This window comes from Leuciscus leuciscus (assembly GCF_965113295.1).
Source record: "Leuciscus leuciscus genome assembly, chromosome: 6".
Classification (NCBI taxonomy): Eukaryota; Metazoa; Chordata; class Actinopteri; order Cypriniformes; family Leuciscidae; genus Leuciscus; species Leuciscus leuciscus.
Window position 1 is genome coordinate 44,323,352 of NC_138730.1, and position 17,553 is coordinate 44,340,904.

Sequence of the window (17,553 nt, forward strand, 5' to 3'; positions counted from 1 at the left end):
TTCGGTACAATTGAAATGTTTTTGGAAAAACAATATTTTATACTCACCACGGTTGCATATATAAATACAGTAAAAACACTTAAATTGTGAAATATTATTACTATTTCAAGGAACTGTTTTCTATGTGAATATATTGTAAAATATAATTTATTTCAGTGATGCAAAGCTGAATTTTCAGCATCATTACTCCTTCAGTGTCACATGATCCTTCAGAAATCATTCTAATATGATGATTTACTGCTCAAGAAACATTTCTGATTATTATCAATGTTGAAAACAGTTCATATGCTGCTTCATATTTTTGTGAAACACTGATACATTTTTTTCAGGATTCATTGATGAACAGAAAGCATTTATAAGACAGAATCTTCTGTAACATTATAAATGTATTTACTGTCACTTTTTGATCAATTGAACGCTTCCTCGCTGAATAAAAGTATTAATTTCTTAAACCCCAAAGAATGTGCATCAAAGCTTCATGAAATATTCAAAACAATTTAAGTAATGATATGCTAAACACTAGATGTTTGTTAAGGATATTCAAGTTAGTCTAATAAAAATATTGCCTACTATTGAATTATAAAAAAAACTTTGTATAATGTTTTCTAAGCGGCCGATTGAAATGACACGTTCACATATATTCTTAAAACAAGAAGAACTACAGATTGTAAACGAATTCAAATATCCCACACTGTCCTTTAAAAATCATATCAAAAGCCTTTCAAAAACTGTTAAATTTAATCTTGCTAACTTTAGATATATCAGACCATCACTTTCATGTAAAGCAGCCAGAATGTTTCTTCATTCTATGATCTTTTCTCATATTGAATACTGTTTTACAAACTGGTCACTCACAAATGCCACAACACTCAAAAACCAATGGAGTCACTTTTCAAACGAGCTTTAAAAATCTTTGATAGAAAACCGCTCTCATGTCATCACTGCTTAATATTACAGAAATATAATCTGCTAAGTTTTGAAAATGTTCTAAAGTTCAAATAGCCTATTATGCCTGTGCTATAAGATCGTACATGGGCTTGCCCCGCTCACCCCCACTACGTGAATACATTAAATTGAAAATAACGGGTGTTGGGAGAACTCTAACCAGTGCCTCCACGAGAGGTGATTGAAGGGCGCCGCCATCTTTAGAATATTGTCTTTGAACTTCCGTTTTTGCGGTCGCTCTGTATATTTCTATGGCATTGCTGTCCAGGAGTAATTAGCTTTTGAAATGGATTTACTTTATGTAAAGTTAACGAAAGCTATCATGAGGACTGTAATGTTTAAAGCAGATGTCTTAACAAATGTCAGTAGACCGGGAAGATTTGAAAACGAGCCGTTCATTAATAAACACGCAAAATCGCTGTGAAAATACAGACCGGAAGTCAAAAGACAACGAGCGCAGCGCTGAAAAGGGGCGGGGCAACATAAGGTCTTATAGACGTACAACATCTGGACAATATGTATTGTCAATTAAAGGGTCAGAGATCTGGAATAAGTTATCGGCTGCTGTGAGAGAATGTCCGACTTACCCAAGCTTTAAGAACCAACTCAAACAATGCCCTTAAGACACATCAAATGTGTGCCCACTAACGGTATTTGTTGTAATTTATGAATATGGGTATGTTCACTGTTGTACTGTTTAAGTATATGTATTGTATACCAAATCAGATTTGGCACTTTACTGCATTTGATAGCACTTTAACACAATTAAAATGTACTTAATGTACATAAAATAGCACTTTACTGTGTGTATGCCCGCCGTTTTAGATGCCCTGTCTGCTAACTGTGGTATCTCTTATAATATGTTGTTGAAAATTGTGGTATCTTTTAAATTATGTTGTATCGTATTTAATTTCAATGTTTAGTTGTGTTACTTGGTACTGTGATGACCTGACCTGATGGGGGACTGCAGATGTAAAAACTCTGGCATATTTACATTGCTGAAAAGCTAAGATGTTCATTAATATGTAGGCTACTGTCCCTTTTAAATAAATACATAAATAAAAAAATAAAAAATAAAGTGTTATGATGGGATTTATAGGTTCATATATCAGCATTTGTTTGATCTTCAGAGTGTTTCACAACATTGAAGGAGGAGATACGCTTGTCAAACTGGTTTGTTGAGTCAAAGTGAAGCAAACGAACAACAATCACGTCTAAGTGGCTCGCAGTAATCGATACCCAGCGAAAGGAAGCTATTGATCAATATCTATAGTTTTTACGATTGTTCTTTAAATGTGGAGACTCCATGACGATCAGATGTCAGGAAACATTGACCTCCTATCCATAATTCATCAAAGAGGATGAGTTAAACTGAAAGAAACGTCTTTTCTGATGCACTTCCAGCCAAACACACGAGTGGAGATCATCTCGATAATCCGCTGACATTTCAATTATGCATAAACATAAACGTGATTAATTACACTGATCTTGTTTAATGCTCAGCAAAACGTTTGCTTGATTGTCCATCAAAAAGAAAACCTTCCTCCTGATTGATGTTTGGATCATTAAACGACGTCAGTGATGTTGCGCATCGACCATTAACAAACTTCCTACAGTCACAGGAATATATAATAAAACTAAAGGATTTGTGACTGGCATTGATCCACACGCACAGCTTCTGACTTATGACATCCATTAAGAGCCACTATAAGCTCGAAAACACATTTGCATGAATCAACTTTAACTTGATGCACTAAAATGACTAAAACTAAAACAGAAATTAATAAAAACTAAACAGACATTGACAAAATGTAATAAAAATGACAAAAACACAAAATTACACTCGAAACAGTGTTATTATAGTTACTTTAAATAAAATAAATGTTAACTGAAATAAAATTAGTTACCATTACTTAAACTAGTAATTGAAATAAAAATGACTAAAACTGAAATAAAACTTAATAAAAAAAATTATATAGATATTTTTTTATGACAAAATGCAATAAAAAGACAAAAAAACATACAATGATGAAAACAAAAATGTTTACATAAAAACAGTTACAATAAGGTTTCATTTAAGATAAGTTTACTACTTTAGTTAAAATGAACAAACAAAAAAACAATAAACATTTACTATACATTTATAAGATCAAAAGTTGTATTGCTGTGAACTAACATGAATATTAACTAACATTAAAAAAGGTTAATAAATGCCGTAAAAATATATTATTCATTGTTAGCTCATGTTAGTTAATTAATGCATGAATGTTAAATGTTAAAAATTATGAAAGTGTTACCATAAAATTAATTCAAAATATTATTAATAAAAACTATTATAGTATGAACACTCTATATGCATCATGGCGGCAAGTTGTACACCCTTCATGTAAAAGAAAATGAGCAAGTAAAAAATAATGGATATATGGAATATTAAATATGGACTCCTCTGGAATGACCATGACTCTGTGTGTCCGTATGATCAACCAATCACGCTCGTGTATAACTGTGATGTCACCTGTGATGTGCAATCACGCTCATGTATAACTGTGATGTCACCTGTGATGAACTGCAGTCTGCACAGCTTTACATTAGGCGTGGTGTTCCAGGTATCACTTTCTTCAGAGCATCATCATCATCATCCTCATCCTCATTAGAGCCCTAAAACATTGATAACCTCTTAACCACGAGTGACCATCTACCCTTAAAGCTCTGCATTATTGAACACTCTTCAGCCATCTATACAATTAGAATTAGCATTCGAGAGAAGACTGAGGCTTTTAAGTTTCAAAGTTTGTCCATCAAACGGAAGGCAGATATATGTGACCCTGGACCACAAAACCACATGGGTCAATTTTTGGAAATTAAGCTTTATACGCCACTTGAAAGCGGAATAAATAAGCTTTCCATTGATGTATTGTTCGTTATGATAGGACAATATTTGGCCGAGATTTGAAAATCTGGAATCTGAGGGTGCAAAAAAAAATCGAAACATTGAGAAAGTTCTCCATTTATGTTCGCGATTGTGCTGCATTCACTCACAAAAATAAATGTTTTATATATTTACGGTTGGAAATTTACAAAATATCTTCATGGAACATGATCTTTACTTAATATCCTAATGATTTTTGGCATAAAAAAAAAACAAATTTATTGTTGGCTATTGCCACAAATATACCCGTGCGACATGTGACGTGGTCCAGGGTCACAAATGTCCTTTTCTGTAAGATACAGTTACTGTGAATAAGAAAGAGATTAATACACAAACAAACATTAGATAATGCATTGAGAAAAATCTATCCACATGGAATTATATGAGTGTAAAGGGAAAACTGTAAGTTGAGGCATGGTTGGTTCCCGGGAATTGACTGCAAAAACAATTATGGTCGTAACATTTCAGGCATTATGGGATTTCATAACTGTATATACATTTAATTAACTCTTTCCCCGCCATTGACTGGATTTTCCGGCTATCGTTGTTTTCACTGTTTTCCACTGAAGAAGAAGCAGAAACAAGCGATAGATCGAAGCATTGCTTACGCACATGAAAAATAACACCATCATCAAACATTAAACCGCATATAAATCAAAACTGGATGGACTTTGATGGACTCGGGCTTCGTTCGAAATCTTCCTCCTTATAGTAGGCGAAAACAGTGTGTGACAAAGGTAGTATGTCTGAATTCACATGATAATGACAACATGGACAATGTAGTACGTCCAGATTGCATTCATATTTTTTATTCAAAATAAGTACCTACTCAAGAGAGCATGTGATTTTGTCCTCGATCTTTTAATCATCGTTCTGAGTCTTAGACAAAAACATGATTTTCGCATCACTTACATTCAAGTGTTGATAAACAAACAAATAAACTAATTATAGCGTAATGCATTATTTTATTTTTTGTTGTTGTTTAAAAGCAGAGACTCTCTTGATATATATATATATATATATATATATATATTATGTTCAAATATTCATACAACAAAATATTCAGAGGGCCATAAAAGTTTTGTGAAAATGATAAAAAAAAAAATGCTGGCAACTTTTTTCAATAATGGGGAAAGTTATTGTAATGTTAATATATCAACACACCTGAACTTCTAAAATCTGCTTTGAATGTAAAAATATCATGATAAGCACAATAATAACATAGGTACTAAAAATAAAAGAACACATGATGAAAATGATGGTCTGGGAATGTGTGTTTCTGGGACTCATAATTTTACTAACTAACTAAATTAATAATACAATATTTAAGTGTAAAAGTGCATGCATTTTTTTTTTTTTTTTTTGACTAATTAATGTTCACTGTAAATTTCAGTCATTCTTAATTTTAACCTTTATAAACCTATAATTTTGACATTATCTTACCATTCAAGCACTACTGTCTTGTTAAATTGAAAATCATTTACCGGTATATGGATACCCACTTTATGGTTCACTGCCATTCAGAAATCCTCTCCCGTGGCCTTTACGGGATTTTAGAGTGGGGTGATTTGTGCCAGGGGGGGGGAAGTAGTTCCACCCCTTGTTTCTGGAAAACCATAGAATAAATTGGTCATGTGACCACATAATTTTGAAAAACAATCACTTTTACTCATCCTCCGAAGAAGAGAGACACATGGCATGAGAGTTAAGCACATTTTAGTGCAAAAAACTGTTTTTTCCCTTTCAAAGTAAAATTTCTATGATTAAGGTTTTTTGATTGTAGTGTCTGAACAATTACAGACAAGTTTGAAAACATTTCACACATGTTTTAGTGCTTTAGTAGGCTACACAATGAGTCTATACAGTTAGCATGATGTTAGCTCTTAACTGCTGGATCATGCTAGTTTTTCAAACTTGTGGGTCTGGGGTGATTTGTGCCAAAGGGCCTGGGTTAAGTTGTGCCAGATCCAGACCACCTAGACCTACATTCTCACAGGGGATAATCTTGAGAAGTGAGGAGATGGGCATGCCTCATCATTGTTTGACTTAGGCCTACCTGCTATTTGTTTAATTTAGCTAACACTGATTTCAGTTTTGAGTTTGCACTATGTTATTAAAGAGAAGTTTTATTCCGTTTTTAAGTGGCCTATGTCACAATATAGGATGTTTAGAAATTAGCCTAGTCACTTTATTCTTATATGTTACATAATTGACAGACAGTGCTATGTCAACAGGCATCTATTGCCAAAGCCTTTTTGCCTGAAATGATTCACAAATATCATATTGTGTTACTATGGTGCTCTAAATGGTTGCTAGGTCGTAGCTTGATAGCTTCACAATGATCCTGAGAGACTGATTGGTCGTCTGAGTAAAATGAGCCCGCCCCCTTGTCTCTATGACACTGTGATCCAGAGTTATGTTCAATACAAAATCCCTCTGCAATTGACCATAGTAGGAAAAACGCATGCTATGGTATTCCAGGGTGACAATATCTAAATAAACCTTAAATGAGTCATTTTGTATTGAATTTATCTTGCTTTCATATAGCATTACGGTTCATAACATTAAAATGTTCTGTTTTACTTCAGAAATCACTGGCACAATGTACCCCAATGTATTCCCCCAAACTTGCCCCAAACTGGGGCAAGTTGTGCCATGAGACCACTTTTTTCCCAAAAGCTATATTTCTGAAACAATTTATTTCAGATCCAAAGTTACTGTTCTCAGGGATGCACCACATCCTGAAACATATGTACATCCTTAAAGGGTAACTAAACCCCTGGTCAGAGCCTGACTCCAACCACTGGCAATATTTGAAAAATGCTGGAAAAGTAGGCAGAGCCCAGTGGAGAGGGGGCGTGCATCTGTGACGTATCTCTCTGTAGGCAAGGGCGTGGTTAGCTGGTACTCTCTGACATCAGAGTGTACCACAACTTCCAATAGGAAAATTCAACTGCAGTAGCCACTGTTCAACCTGAAGAGGGCAGCACTCAGACGTTTTTACACCATATTTTGTAAAATTAAAACACTTTAAACACAAATGTCAAAAAAACGACTTGAATCAATGAACAGCACTAATAAAGCCCCATTCTTACAGATCATTAACTAAAGGTTTAGTTACCCTTTAAGTTGAAGGCATTACTGCCATGGCCTCACTTTAAAGTCACTTTGAGTAAAAACTGGCACAACTCACCCCACTTTCCCCTACTGTTTTTCTCCTACTATATAGTTGCAATTAGTTGGAATTATGCAATTTCGGCCGGTACACGAGCTGCATACTGTAAAGCATAAAGTAGTATGTTAGTGTGGCTTTGTGAACATACCCTTTCACCCTGACCACAGGAGTCTCGCTGATCATAATGGAGGCTATGTTGTCTTCAGTTTCCTCTGAAAGCACACAATCACATCTCTGACATGAGGAGAAACTCTCCTCTCTTTGATAGAGTCGGGAGATACACATGCAGTTAATAGCTAATTGAACTGGGAGGATATAATGAACTGCAGGTGGAAGCAACAGAACGATGTCAAATTGAATCACACGGCAATCTGAGTCCACACACTCTGCTGAGTCGACAAACGCTGATCATTACACAACTTCCCACAGTTATGAGTATTGATGATAATCTCATTAGAAAGTTAGATCAAGAAACTTCCTGCCAACTCCGAACAGACGCCAAGATGAACTTGTCATTGACTTCTAGTCTTCTTTAAAAGCCATACAATTATATTATTAGTAGTGCTGGGCAAAGATTAATCGCGATTAATCGCATTCAAAATAAAAGTTTGTGTTTGCATAATATATGTGTGTGTACTGTGTATAATTATAATGTATATATAAATACACACATATGCATGTATTTATTTAAGAAATATTTGCATGTATATACTGTATATACATTTATACATAATTTATATTATATATAAATATAAATAATTTATATATAAATGTAAAAAAAAAACTTAAATATATACATGCATATGTGTGTATTTATATATACAAAATAATGATACACTGTACACACACATATATTATGCAAACTTTTATTTTGGATGCGATTAATCTTTGCCCGTCACAATCTCTTGGTCAAACACACGACACAAAGTTGAACATTTTGACTTCTGAAAGCCTATTGAGTTTATCTGATTATAACCTCAATCCTCACAAACATTGCATGGTCTCTTTAAAACGACTTTTCCCTATACTCTTTCATGCCTTTTGTAATAAGTTTAGCTGTAGTTCTGTATTTTCAGACTACAGTTTTACTCAAACGACGAAACAGATGAACTTCACCCAAAAGTACACCTAGTTAGGATACATACAACATACTAAATCCTTGAGTTTTCACGTGACGACACACACTTATAGAAACGCCCGTCTGGGCAAAACAAGGCGTTCCTTCATCATTTTTCTAGGTTTGTTCTAAGCACTAATTTAGTAAGACAATGATATTAAAAGACAAAATTCAATATACACCTTATTGATGATGCATAGCCTACCATAGAGAGTCGAGCAGATGAACCCAGAATATAAACGCAAGCGTATTTCCATAGAAAACCATTATAAAGAAAACGCTTAACCAGGGTGTTGCATTCATATTTCTGGCTCATCTGCTCGCCTGTATATAGCATGCTTGCATCATCAATAAAGTGTGTGTTGAACTTTTAATATCACTGTTTTAGTAGCCTACATTGAGGCACTTTAAGTGTTTTTCACGTTAAAGTCCCCGTTTATAGTGAAATACTTTAGCAGGTGCTGTACAGTATATGGAAATTGGCATTTTGTCACATGCATTTTGTGTATTTCTTCTTTTGAGAGGCTATCTAAATATTCGCATCTTGAAACAGAAAATTGACATGCCTGTCCTGCAGATCTATGAGTGTGTGTGTTGCACTCCGCGTCAGTCATGTGACTGAAAACTATGAATACTAAGAATGTATTTCAAAGCATTTTAGCGCCACCTGCTGCTGAGAATGAATCGCTACAGCTGAACTGTAGACAAAATGTAGTTAAAGCACAAAGAAATTTAATACACAATAAAAAATATGCATTTGAATACAATCAAATAATCAACACCTCATCCTCAAATTGTCTTAATTAAATCAGAATGAATGTCTTCTCATTCATGTATCTGTCTGACTCTGACACACTTCAAATGATAAATGTAGGCTACTCATGATCTGTTTTTGTTTTGTTTGTTTTTTCAGACCGATTTGCAGCTTTCAATTTCACTTTTAGTAATACTGTACTGTGAAATAAGATCGGCACACTTACAGACCACAGCTGTTAGTTTAGAAAGATAGGTAGGACTACTTTTTGTAGTTTGGATCTCTGTTCTGTGTAATAAAACAGAACGAAATAACTACACATTCATTAATCTAAGCATCAATTAAACCACCTTTTACCTTCTTTTTAATTCACTGAAATAATTCTGCAGCGTGGCAAATTAAGTCATTTTTGACTTAAGTCGAAATTGACACACTAAATCGAAATTGACACAAAAAAAATCAAAATAGAAAGTCATAACTCACTTTTAATGACTTAGTGATGTCATCATTTCGATTTTTTTTTTTTTTTAAATGACTTGGTATGCTTTAAATGTACAGTAGGCAATTTTCCCTTCAAAGCCACGGCTCCTTCAAAACACATGAAGGCTCACGTTAAACAACCTCATGTCTCAAAGCACATAACATTGCAATAAAAATGAATGAAGAAAAATGAAAAATGCTGCAGTTTCATTTCAGCATTGATTTGAAACACATAAATTCGAATCACGAGCCACTACTGTAACATCACGGGCTCCTCCTCTTCCAAATTACAGTAGCATGGCGTGAACGCTGCATGAGCTGGTTGTTTTGGTTCAGGAGGAGCTGTAAAAGGTGCTGCTTTTTCGGTTGTTACCTACAGTTTATACAAACATTATTGTCATCGAGCAGTGGTTGATGTCTCAAACATAATAATAGCGCGTTTAATAATACGATCGCATTATGATTCATTAAATAAATAAAACCGAATGGCAGGGCTTTACTGAGTCATATGTAAACATAGTATGAATATTGAAACCTGTAAATTGAAAAAAATATGTTTAAATTATGTTTTAAAACTGTAATCTTAGTTCAAATGGAACATTATGTATTATGTACAACTGTATAGGCTACATCATTTAAATAAGCATGATATATCTATTGTCTAATGCCCAGGCGATATGTTGCCTTTGGCTTGCTCAGTTGGGGATATTTTGGGGATATTTAATTTAATTTTATCAATCAATAAATTCCTCTTGAAACAAACTTTGTTGTATTATTTTAATTTAATACTGTGAAGCTGCTTTGATACAATCTGTATTGTGAAAAGCGCTATACAAATAAACTTGACTTGACATGCACAATATCAAAATATAGAACTGTAACATTAGGCTGTGTAGTGGACATGGAGATAAGACGTCGGAGCGCAAAAATGTGATTTCTCCTGTCCAACAACAACCAGACCGTTATTTCCGGCATGCCGATCGAGTCTGTCCCAAAAATACCTCTCAATGCGCCCTCGTGGACTCGCGCCAAGGGCCCTATAGGTCTGCACTACATGACGTCACCAAAGTGTGGACTCTGAGGAAGTCCACAAGTCCGGAGTGTGCCATTTGGGACAGGACCTAACTCTGCATAGCATGAAACACACTGATGAGGTGTGATGTCTGCACGAGGTATATGTTGACAGGCACGTAGGACATCGTATCATCGTTGCATTCAGACTGAAAGCAATAATTGGACGAACATTTTATGGTCATACACCTTCCACAGCCAATGTATAAATACATTGAAAATTTTAATTAAAAAGTAATTTAAATTAAAGTCAAAATTAAGGCATAGCCTTTGTCCATTTCGACTTATTAGGCCTATATCATAATTTATTTATTTTTAAATCTCATAATTACGACCTAGGATGCCATCATTTTTGACTTAGTATGTCACAATTTAGACTCTTTATGTAATAATAATGACTTTTATGTCATAATTAAGATTTACCAAAGTATGATTTATTTATTTTTCCCCATAGCATAGCCTACAAACTGTTTAAAGCTGAGGACTTTCTCTCCGGTTCTGTAGAGGGCGGTAAAAGTCTTGTTTTCGCTCTTCCTGATTAAGTGTCAAACTCAGATGTAAACATTCATCATGGCGTCTGGTGTGTTATGGTTTTCGTTTCTGCTCGAGCTGTTCGTGCACGCGACTGGATTCACTGAAGTTCAGCAACTATCAGATTCATGTTACAAACCAATGAAGGACCACAGACCATCATTCAGAAAGTATGGAAATATTTCACGTTTGTATCCATGTTGTACTTGCACTAAGAAACCTATACACACAACACTTACAAAACGTAGTATGGCCATTTTAGTGCGATGGCAATATCCTGTAGTATACTTTAGGATATACACCATGGTAATACTATGTTTTTGGACATGTACCACAGTGATACCACAGTGTTATTTGGGTAGATACCACCATGGCAATAACATGTTAGTTACATGTAGCCTAACATGGTAATACCATTATTTTGCATGTAAAAATATGGTAATCACACTGCAAAAAAAGAAAACTATTTTCTTACTTAATATAGTTTTGTCTTGTTTTCCAGCACAAATATCCTAACAATCTTAAACCAAAATACATTTACTTGAGAAGCAAAATGACTTAAACTCAAAATTCAAATCGAGTTTTTGCTTAAAACAAGAAGTTTTATTATTGTTTTAAGCATAAACTCACTTAATTTGAGTTGAAAAGGTTAATGATTTGAGAAATAAAAAGATTTAATTAGTGCTGTCAAATTGATTAATCATATCTAACATAAAAGTTTGTAAATATGTGTATACATATTCACACACGTACGTATGTATGCATGCATGCACGTACGTACGTACGTACGTACGTACGTACGTACGTACGTACGTGCGCGTGTGTGTGTGTGTGTGTGTGTATATATATTATACATACATGTGTGTGTGTGTGTGTGTGTGTGTGTGTGTGTGAATATGTATACACATACAGTATATATTTACAAACCTTTATGTTAGGTGTGATTAATCGATTTGACAGCACTAATTAAGTCTTGGTTAGTAGCACTAATTAAACAATATGTATTGTAAAAAGTATATACAGTATATATATATATACATACAGTACTGGCCAGAGTTTGGAAACTCTAAAAAGGATTCTCTTCTGCTCATCAAAGCTTATTTATTTGATCAGAAATACAGAAACAAATAGTAATATTGTGAAATATTATTAAAATTTAGAATAATGTTTTTCTATTTTAATATACTTTAAAATATAATTAATTTCTGTGATGCAAAGCTGAATTTTCAGCATCATTACTCCAGTCTTCAGTGTCAAATCATTCTTAATATGCATTCAACATAGTATAAATCAGAGTGCCGTTTTATTTCAGTCTGATACAATCACAGTACCCCGGTACCGCCACATTACGTTTTGTAAGGGTAAAAGGGACTGCAATGTCATTTATTGAACTGATGTGATGTAGTAATAGTAATATTTCATGCATGTTTTAGGACGTATCCCCGGCCTCATGAGTATGTAAACGTCACTGATCTCCCCGCCTCCTGGGACTGGCGTAACATTGATGGCAAAAACTACGTAAGCGTCACACGCAACCAGCACATCCCTCAGTACTGCGGCTCATGCTGGGCCATGGGCTCCACCAGTGCACTCGCAGGTGAGAACACTACAACACAGGACAGTAATGAAGAACACCAGAGAAAAAACACACACACATCTCCTGCTTTCATCCCAATTCAGATCGCATAAACATCAAGAGGAAAGGGGCGTGGCCTTCTGCGTACCTGTCTGTGCAGAACGTGATTGACTGTGGAGGGGCGGGGTCATGCCATGGAGGAGATCATATGGGTGTTTATGCATATGCAAATGAGCGGGGCATTCCTGATGAGACCTGCAATAATTATCAAGCTCGAAATCAAAGTAAGATACCAAATTAGAGTTGCATATAACAGCAGTTTATATCATTGCAACGTTTAGATGCAAATGTAATATTGATGCAACTTGCATTCAAACTTTTGCTCAAGTTGCAATTTAATTGCATTTATCATCATGCACTATTTACTCTTGTAGATTATGCACATTGTAACAGTTGCAAGGTGTGGTGGATTTAAATATTATATATGTCTTGGTCCTCTACTCTGACTTTTGTTTTGCAGAATGTGACTCGTTTAATCAGTGCGGTACGTGCTCGTTCTTCGGTTCTTGCTCCATAATTAAAAACTACACCGTGTGGAAAGTCGGAGACTACGGAGAAGTCTCAGGACGAGACCACATGAAGGCTGAGATCTACAAAAATGGGCCAATAAGGCAAGTTTTACAACCCGAATATTAATTTTGAAATGAATTTAAGCGGTGAGCGCCTCAACTGCAGCAAAAAAAAAAATAAAATGATGAAAAAGATCAAAATATTCGGCTGTTTACGGTTGCATTATGTAAGGGTTAATGCCCTTCGAGGTGTCCATTGTCAGGTATTAATGGACGACGGCGAGGCGTGCGCGTCGGACGGTTGCCTCCGCCGAAGTCCATTATGGACACCTCGAAGGACATTAACCCGCTTTTACCATGGTCACTTGCCAAATAACACATTTTTAAAACATTAGTTTATATTTTAATTAGTTTTACAATCGAAATCTAAAGTTTTTACAAACAATAACTTGGTTTCCCTGGTTATGCCTGACGGTTTATTTAGCAACCGGAGATATTTATAGTCGTAGAACCCTTCAGTTTACTGCCTGTTGCTATGGTTACTCACAGCTGATGTAGCCAGCGCATTTATTTATTAATTTCGAACGGTGAACAGTCAGTTTCACCAGAACTCCTTTACTAGGTGCCCTCTATCACTTTTTAATGGGCACCCTGCAGCCAATCAGAATCGAGTATTCACCCAGACCATGGTATGATATAGAATTAAACTGGCAGCTATTTCAATCCAGCTAGAAGAGTTTTGAACATTTAGACCTTTTGTTTTATAGTATGTTTAGGGTTTTATTTTTAAGTTTGAATTCCGTGTGATTTTCTTCAGCTAAAGATTTGAGCTCTCTCTTCAGCTAAAATGTATGCACCTCTCGATTGAAATAGCACCACAACATTTATTTCCATCAAGAGGTGCATCATTTTTAGGTCAATATCTTGTATTGACAATGTAAAGTCTCCTTCAGCACATCTGGAGCCGATTCATGTGTGAAAAATGATTCTTTGTGCTCTCCTCCTCAACCATTCTTTCACAATCTGAGCCTGATGAATCTTGACATTGTCATCCTGGAATATGGCCATGATGTGTTTAAGAAATGAAAAGCTACTATGCTTGAAACCATCAATTAGAGTTAGAAGAACTGTTGCCAAACATATAACATGATAGAAACATAATAATAATGATCCAATCATAGACTCTTAAGTATTTGCTTAAGTATTTTTAATCTAAACAGCAACTTTTGGCTGGGCAATGTATATTTGACCCTAAACGAGAAGAACAAAAGGTCATTAAGCCACAAATGACGGTATATATATATAATATGTTGTCGATAGAGTGAAAGGAAGTTAATTATAACAGGATCCACTAGTTATTAGGACAAGAACAGTCTGGTTCAAAGATAGTTATTAGGTCAGTTGTATTAGATAATGGTCATTTTGACTACGAAAGTTAGATTTTGTCAATACGAATGAACTTTTGCAGTTGTATTGAAAGGGTTTCTCTATTTCTCTGTGTTTTAGCTGTGCAATAATGGCCACTAAAGGCCTGGAGGCGTATGATGGAGGGGTTTTTGCTGAGTTTCACATTCTCTCTTTGCCAAATCACATCATCTCAGTGGCGGGCTGGGGTGTCACGGAGGACGGGACCGAATACTGGGTCGTCAGAAACTCCTGGGGCGACTTCTGGGTTAGTAGATTACAGGGCTTTGGTTTGACCTGTTCAGCTTTACTGTGGATTAAAGGGTAACTCTCGCCAAAATTGAACCTAGGCTCTTTTTGTTAATCTACCCATGGCGAACTTTCATGTAAAAGCATAATTAGAATGGAAATACCACTTTTAAGATTGACCGTATTTTCGTTTTAGGTTAAATGTCTTGTGAATGGGAGTGCTTGGGGCACGACTATGATAGCATCAAAATCGCTATTTTTAAAACACTAATGCGGCTCGACACAACATGAAACTGTGCTGGAAGTATCACCAGGGGCTCTACACATGAACTCCAGCATCGAGAACATTGTTTGTGTACACAGAGTTTACTAAAAAGAAAGGTTTTGTACGACTCACTTTATCAGTTAGTGTTTCCGGTGGCTGGAATTTTGTCAGTCAAAAGTAGTCGATCACCGAATGCAACGTAACATGAGGAGAGTAAAGATGGAAAGCTCCTAAAGCTTGTTTCCATATAAATACACGGATAATTGTTTATCTAAGTCATCATGCTTTTCATTGAAAATACAAGTTCATGACATTTCCTCATATGGAGTCAGTTTTCATTACGTTGCATTCGGTGATCGACTACTTTTGACTGAGAAAATTCCAGCCACCGGAAACACTAACTGATAAAGTGAGTCGTCCAAAACCTTTCTTTTTAGTAAACTCTGTGTGCACAAACAATGTAGTCAATGCTGGAGTTCATGTGTAGAGCCTCTGGTGATACTTCCAGCACAGTTTCATGTTGTGTCGAGCCGCATTAGTGTTTTAAAAATAGCGATTTTTGATGCTATCATAGTCGTGCCCCAAGCACTCCCATTCACAAGGCAATTTTAACCTAAAACGAAAATACGGTCAAACTTAAAAGTGGCGTTTCCATTCTAATTATGCTTTTACACGAAAGTTTGACTCATGTAGATTAACAAAAATTTTGCCGAGAGTTACCCTTTAAAGAAAAGAGAATTCAAAAAAATGATTCTCTGGAAAATTATATTGATGTCATCAATTACTCACCCTTATATGATGCATTTCCACTTTCTTTCTTCTGTGGATCACATACTGTGAGGAGAAACCGTTTCATGCATTTAATAAACCTTGTCCTGAACGTTCAATAAGTATGTGTGTGATTAAACTGGGCTTGTCGTGTGTGTGTGTGATCTCTCTTAGGGAGAGTCAGGCTGGGCCAGGATCGTCACCAGTGCTTATAAAGGAGGGAAAGGCAACTGGTACAATCTCGCCATTGAGCACAACTGTGCGTATGGAGACCCAATCGTTACATAGATCTGGAGCAATCCCTCTCATAGAACCATGTTGTTCATAAACTGGAACCAGAAGCTATGTATAAACTGGTCTCAGAAGCTATGAATGAACCTGTTGTTTACAATTGCTATTGTTGTTTTTTTAATGTCAACCAATTTAGGATGTAATTCGTTGTCGTCATATCAAACATGGGATATCTGTCATATTAGAATTTTTTAAATCTTAAATCAAGTCTGTAAGAGTGAATGTAATTGAGAATGCAAATGATTGATAATATGCAATTAAGTGATTCCATGCATGATGCAATTCACTTATTAGTATTATTTTATTACAAGTCACTTTCTTACATTTGCCAAATACTTCATGAGTGGTAGAGGTTGGTCACTGTAATTTTTTTAATATTGCACATCATAAATCAGAACTCTTTCTATAATTGTACTTTAGCATTATTTTTTTTATTGTAACGAAAACTCTGTTCTCTTTTAGCGGTTGCAATTAAATGTATTATTTTTGTTCATCTTTTTTTGCCTATTTCATTTATTGAGTGAATCTAACCCGTTAAACAAATCCCTGGTGCCTGTTTCACTCAAAAAAAGAAAGATTTAAAAAAGTTTTAAATGTAAAGTAAAACATATATGACTATGACTGTACCTCTGTGATAATGATTTTAATGGTTTTGCAATGTACAGATCATAAAGTATGTAAATACATGAATGTGGGTATATATTATATGCCAGACTTACAATGCAAAAGTACTTTGGGTCCATGTTCAATCTCTATACATCAAGCAAGGGGTCAGAAAAAGGTTGAATACTACTATATAATGTGAATGAAAGTCATTTTGTCAAGACAAGAGGATTTTCATTGCTGTATTACATTAATAATTTAATAAGAATTATCATTCAGACTAATGAGAATTACAGACAATAATAATAATAATAGGCCTATATTCTATTTGTAATTGGCCATTCTTAAAGCGCTGATACAAACACAAAATAACTAAGCATTAGTCATGGAAATTTGGGGTGGATAAATATGCCTTATTATCACGGAAAAAAATACTGGTAAAATCGTTACACCAGTAGGTGGCGACAAGTGACTTAAAAATGTATGTCATTGAATCATTAATTCAAGAGATTCGTTCAAAAATGGTGACATTTATTATGGAGTCATTGAATCATTAGTTCAAGAGATTCGTTCATTTATTATGGAGTCATTGAATCATTAATTCAAAAGATTCGTTCATTTATTATGGAGTCATTGAATCATTAATTAAAGAGATTCGTTCAAAAACGCTGACATTTATGATCGAGTCATTGAATCATTCATTCAAGAGATTCGTTCATTTATTATGGAGTCATTGAATCATTAATTCAAGAGATTCGTTCAAAAACGCTGACATTTATGATTGAGTCAGTGAATCATTAATTCAAGAGATTCGTTCATTTATTAT

The 17,553-nt window shown here is 35.0% G+C and overlaps 1 protein-coding gene across 1 annotated transcript; it reads left to right on the top strand.

Annotated features, from left to right (window-relative positions):
• The first annotated feature begins 11,014 nt into the window (after window positions 1-11,014).
• LOC309501159 (cathepsin Z) lies at window positions 11,015-16,617 on the top strand. Its single transcript, XM_082173214.1, has 6 exons — window positions 11,015-11,172; window positions 12,436-12,599; window positions 12,683-12,862; window positions 13,099-13,249; window positions 14,654-14,819; window positions 16,008-16,617. The coding sequence occupies exons 1-6, from the start codon at window positions 11,042-11,044 to the stop codon at window positions 16,119-16,121; spliced, it is 906 nt and encodes a 301-aa protein (XP_082029340.1). The 5' UTR covers window positions 11,015-11,041; the 3' UTR covers window positions 16,122-16,617.
• The last annotated feature ends 936 nt before the right edge of the window (window positions 16,618-17,553 follow it).